At 50.5% G+C, this 5833-nt stretch overlaps 1 protein-coding gene across 1 annotated transcript; it reads left to right on the plus strand.

Moving 5' to 3' along the window:
* Positions 1 to 3542: 3542 nt before the first annotated feature.
* On the plus strand, positions 3543 to 4472 carry POSPLADRAFT_1056261 (hypothetical protein; the record flags this gene model as incomplete). Its single annotated transcript, XM_024480753.1, has 2 exons — positions 3543 to 4090; positions 4220 to 4472. The coding sequence occupies 2 exons, from the start codon at positions 3543 to 3545 to the stop codon at positions 4470 to 4472; spliced, it is 801 nt and encodes a 266-aa protein (XP_024339684.1).
* Positions 4473 to 5833: the final 1361 nt, after the last annotated feature.

The following is a 5833-nucleotide window of genomic DNA, read 5'->3' on the forward strand; positions in this document are numbered from 1 at the left end:
ATGAGGCCTGGTCGGCACTGACCTTATCATGACTATTCCCAAGGGACACTACGGAAGAATCGCACCTCGGTCCGGTCTAGCGCTAAAAGAAATTGATGTCGCTGCAGGAGTAATCGACTCCAATTACCGAGGCAAGGTCTCAGTCCTGCTGGTCAATAACTCTGACCTCCAATTCACCATCAAAGCCGGCGACCGAGTTGCCCAGCTCATCCTTGAAAGGATAAGCACTCCACCAGTGATGCTAACCGACTGCATCAACGAAACTGAATGTGGGGAGGATGGGTTTGGGTCAACGGGTATTGCGTCCATCGAGGAACAAGCGGAGGACATCGACGATGATGAGTTCATCATTTCCTACTTATCTGGGGCGCCGATGATCACCAAGTATGAGAAACAGGAACCCCTGGCAGTGAGGGACGTTCCACTCAAGGAGCAACTCCCTGAACTTTCATCTGGCTACAAACGACTTCACAATGGCATGATCTGGAAGATCCACCACGACATTAGGCACGTCACCACTTCCACCAAACTTGCAGCCTCGAACGCCCAAGGCAAAACAGAAAAAATGCTACCACAGATGGTACCATCCTACCTACACGATCTCCTCCCCGTCTTCGACAAAGCCACGGCTGCGCGACTTCCAGACCACACCGAATATGACCATGAAATCAACCTCAAGGAGGGCTTCGCGGACATGAAGCAACAGGTCTATCCGCTCAACCCGCAGCAACGAAAGGAACTCGACAAGTTCCTCGAGGAGAACCTGAGTAAAGGGTACATTCGCCCTTTGAAATCCCCTTTGGCGAGTCCATTCTTCTTTGTTGGTAAAAAGGACGGTTCACTACGCCCCTGCCAAGACTACCGGCTGCTCAACGAGAACACAGTCAAGGATCGATACCCGCTCCCGCTTGTATCGGATCTCCTCGACAAGCTGAAGCACACCAAGATGTTTACGAAGATGGATCTCCGCACCGGATACAACAACGTCTGAATCAAGAAAGGGGACGAATGGAAGGCAGCGTTCATCGTACCTGGAACTGATGGCAAACCACCGCAGCTGTACGAACCAACAGTGATGTTCTTTGGGCTGTGTAATTCTCCCGCTACGTTCCAGCGGATGATGAACACAATATTCACAGACATGCTTCAAGAAGGCTGGCTTTGCATTTACATGGACGACATCCTGATCTTTTCCCAGGACAAGGCAGAACACAAAGAACGAACACGACGTGTTATCGAACGACTTCGACAACATGACCTCTACCTCAAACCGGAGAAATGCGCCTTCAACGTCACGGAAGTCGAATTCCTCGGCATGATCATCCGTCCAGGAGAAATCGCAATGGACCCTGTCAAACTAGCTGGCATTGCGGATTGGCCGGTGCCGTCCAACCTCAGGCAAGTACGCGCCTTCGTTGGATTTGGAAACTTTTACCGCCGGTTTATCAAAGGCTTCTCGGACAAAGCGCAACCGCTGGTTGCTCTCACCCAGAAGGACGTCGCCTGGACCTGGGGATTTGACCAACAGAAAGCCTTCGAGACCCTCAAGAAGGCATTCCTAGAAGAACCGGTACTACACATGCCGGATCCCGACCGACCCTTCACTATCGAAACAGACGCCTCCAAGTTTGCAACCGGAGCAGTACTACGCCAGCGCAACGACAACGGTGACTGGCATCCTTGCGGATACCTCTCTCAAAGCTTCAATGTAGCAGAGAGAAACTACGACATCTACAACAGGGAGTTATATGCGGTCATCCGCACACTAGATGAGTGGAGGCACTATCTCATCGGCAGCCCATACCCAGTGACGATTCTCAGCGACCACAAGAACCTCACATATTGGAAACAAGCCAAAGACATGAACCGACGACAAGCACGCTGGGCAAGTTAACTGACCGAGTTTGACTTCTGCCTGGTACACGTTCCTGGTACCCAAATGGTGCAGAGCGACACTCTCTCCCGCCGACCCGATCATGATGATGGCTCTAATGACAACACCGATGTCGTTATGCTCCCACCGGAAGTATGGGTCACTGCCATCGACATCGACACCCGCGACACCATCCTTTCTTTTCAGGACGACCCAATAATGAAGGAAGGCCTCACTGCGGCGTGCACTGGAGGAACACCACGCACTAGAACAGACTGGTCCATCAATGATGACCTCCTCTTATACCAGGATCAGGTCTATGTACCCCCAGATGAGTCTCTTCACAAATGTCTCATCTCCCACTATCACGACCTCCCCTTCGCAGGACACCCCGGTGTTCAGAAAACCCTCCTCGGCTTGCGCTGTGACTACTGGTGGCCGAGCATGGCCCAGTTTGTCGCTCGCTATGTTAACGGCTGTGGCATCTGCCAGCAAATGAAGGTTAACACGCATCCAGCCCGACCGCCCATCATCCCCATTCGACCCTGCGCAAATGCCAAGCCCTTCAGCACATTCTCGTGTGATTACATTACCGACCTGCCACCGTCCAATGGCTTTGATTCCATTTTGGTCGTAGTGGACCACGACCTTACGAAGGGGGTAATTTTCATCTCATGCAACAAAACAATTGATGCTCTTGGAACGGCAGACGCAATGTACCGAGAGGTCTACAAGTGGTTTGGACTCCCAGACAAGATCATCAGTGACTGAGGACCGCAATTTGTGTTCAAAGTCTTCCAGGAACTTTGCAAAATGACTGGGGTTCAATCAGCCATGAGTACGGCATTCCATCCGCAAACCGATGGCGAGACAGAACGAGTAAACCAAGAGCTGGAGATCTACCTCCGCTGCTTCACTGCCAATGATCCGGATAAGTGGGCTGACCATCTTCACACCGTGCAATTTGCTCACAACTCCCGCGAGCACTCCACAACGAAGACGTCCCCGTTCAAACTCATGATGGGATACAAACCTCGTGGAATACCCACTGCGCACCCCAGATCAAACACGCCCCAAGCAGCTTATTGCCTCAAGGACTTGCAAAACATCCGCGAAGAAGCACATGCGGCAATGGAGATGGCCCAGAATGTCCTGGCCAAGAGAGTAAAAAGGAAGGGGGGTTCCTTCCGTAAAGGTCAGCTGGTATGGCTAGATTCCCGGAACTTGAAGCTGCCGTACCCGTCCAGGAAACTAGCCCCGAGGTGAGAAGGGCCGTTCAAAGTCCTAGACAAGATCGGAACGGTCATGTACAAGCTAGACCTCCCTAGCACCTGGCAAGTCCACCCCGTTTTCCATGAATGGCTTCTATCTCCCTACTCGGAGACGGAGATCCATGGTCCGAACTACATGAGGCCACCCCCTGACCTTATCGAAGGCGAAGATAACTATGAAGTCGAAGCTATCATCGGACACCAAGAGAACAAGAGGATGCGATGCCACAAATATCGTGTCAGGTGGAAGGGTTACTCAACCATGGATGACTCATGGGAACCTGAAGCAAACCTGACAGGGACTGCGGACGACGTGCTAACGGAGTATAAGAAAAGGAAGAACTTGAGCTGAGTCGACAGCAGCTCAACCCAGTCGCTACACCCCCACTCATACCAACATGTCCTCCACCCTCCCGTTTCTCGACCAGTTCAATGCCCCCTCAACCGAGGGCAGAAAGAGGATTTCGATCTACACCCCTAAGCACACCCATGTTGGCAACAGCACTTTGCTGACACTACTTCTCAGTAACCCCACCGACGTCTTCAATAAACTCAAAGCCCACAACCCCGAGGCAACCAATGCCACCGACCGCGTAGCACTGGAAGCGTACCTCTCCGCCCGCCATGAATACGATGAGGCTGTCAAGGCAGCCGACAAGGCCATCAACCACCACAAGCGACTCCTACGTCAACAGGATGACCGAGTCCTCACCGAGCTCATTCGACTCGACAATCTGAAAGTTGCCCATCGCTTTCAACCGCTCCTACCGCACAGCATCCGGGTGCGACACAACAAATTCATCCCGCGCGCCATCCCCAACGCGTACCTACCCCTACCCACACCCCTACCAATGTCTGCCTTCAGGCGGCCCCCGATCCCATCCCCTTTCCTCCAAGCAACACCACGAAGCACTACTATCCCGGCTGACTGGCAACCCAACCCTGGGTGAACCCCGAAGGGAAGTTGCAGGCGATGTGGATCGTCTCAACACTGGGTACGGGACTGTCCGGACGTACAATGCGCAGGATGCGGGAAAGAAGCCCCTGGACACCTGGAGCGGGAGTGCGGAACCAGGCTGATGAAGCAACATGTATCTGCACCACCTGAAGAACCTGCGCGACGTGTGGGGGTGGTCGTCGACAACGTGTTCCTCGAGGGAATCATCAACGAGGCAAAGGAGAGGAAGGAAAGAGAGAGGCAGACAAAGGCGGTACCCATCCCTCCACCGCGTAGTGCTAACCCCGAACCCCCAGCCAGCCCCGTCGCAGGACCCTCATGCCCCCGCCCCGATACACCCATTGTCTTTCACAAAGTCGACCCCGACTAGACACCCAACACCACTCAATGGACGTGGGACAGCTCCTGGCCGCGTCAGGAGCACCTCTCTGGTGAGGAATGGAAGAACTTGGGGAGAAACGCGCGCAATGAGTGGTTTGACGAAGAGGAGGACGACGGCGTAGACTGGGAGTTGTATGGAGATGGTGAGCAGTAAGTAGTCGAATGAGACTTCGACTCTGGCAGGGGGGTAATGAAACATTTGTCTTTCCGTTCTATTCCTTGTATTACTAGCACCCATACTGGCGCCTGTCTTAGCGCTCACCCGCAGGTTGAACATTATGTAGCTTACATAATGGGGTCCATGCGCACTTTGTACCTGGTATCGTGCCACTACGTTTCTTTCTTTACTAAACACCACACAGACACGATGGTCTATGCGTAGCCGGTACTTGTATAAATAGTTGTACCATTAGTCGGTCAAACCCTAAGTTCGACCTGGTTATTCATTCAAGTCTCTGCTCCTCTTCACTTGGGGTAGTGGTCATTCTCGACTTCCTCGCTCGATCTTCAGGACGACGCACTGTCCATAAGCCCTCGCTCATCGTCTATGAGTCAGGCATTGATATAGGAGTATAGACCATTGTAACAGTATCAGGTGTGATAATGTGATTGTTTGAGTTTAATAATAGCCTACATGAACAAACATGCCCCTGTCAATTGGCTATATAATAATATGTGGCTGAAATGTGTTTGAAAAATATTACAGTTCACGCAATCCTATTAGTGTTTCAAATCCAGATAATAATGTCTTTAGTTTGATTTTTTGATTTTTTCAGCCACATTTCAGCCACAACAACATAACATCAAAATATATTTAAAATGGGGTTTTTATAATCAATATAGGCCATTCTTATATTCATCAAAGCACATTTGTCAGTCTCAGACTCAAATTCCATTGTACAATGTAAACATATATAGGTTTTGGAAATATGGTCCTCCTTCATGGATAGTATAGTGGCACAAAGCTCATAAATGTTGGTGCCATCTTTACCTTCCACAGGAAATACCTCTGGTCTGACCTTGTGAAGCTCACATCTTATTTTATTTCTGGCCTCCTCCATGGTCAGCTTATTTTTTCATAACTTGCTTGAACATAGCTGTAAACTTGTACAGCAGCTCATTTTGTGTGCGTACATTTGTCTGCCAATTTGCCTTATTTTGCTTGAATAAATTGAATAGAATAGAAAACAAGCTGTCATATGTGCAACTATAGGTGTCTGCATTTCATGTAAATCCTTGTGGGCAGCTATTGTTCTCAGTGTCTTTTGTGTTATGCAATTTAGTCTTTTTTCTAGAAGTATCAGTATCATCCTTTTCCTGTGTATATTTGCACTTGACTGTTCCCTGGTC

The sequence above is a fragment of the Postia placenta genome (genome assembly GCF_002117355.1).
Source record: "Postia placenta MAD-698-R-SB12 unplaced genomic scaffold POSPLAscaffold_6, whole genome shotgun sequence".
Taxonomy (NCBI): domain Eukaryota; kingdom Fungi; phylum Basidiomycota; class Agaricomycetes; order Polyporales; family Adustoporiaceae; genus Rhodonia; species Rhodonia placenta.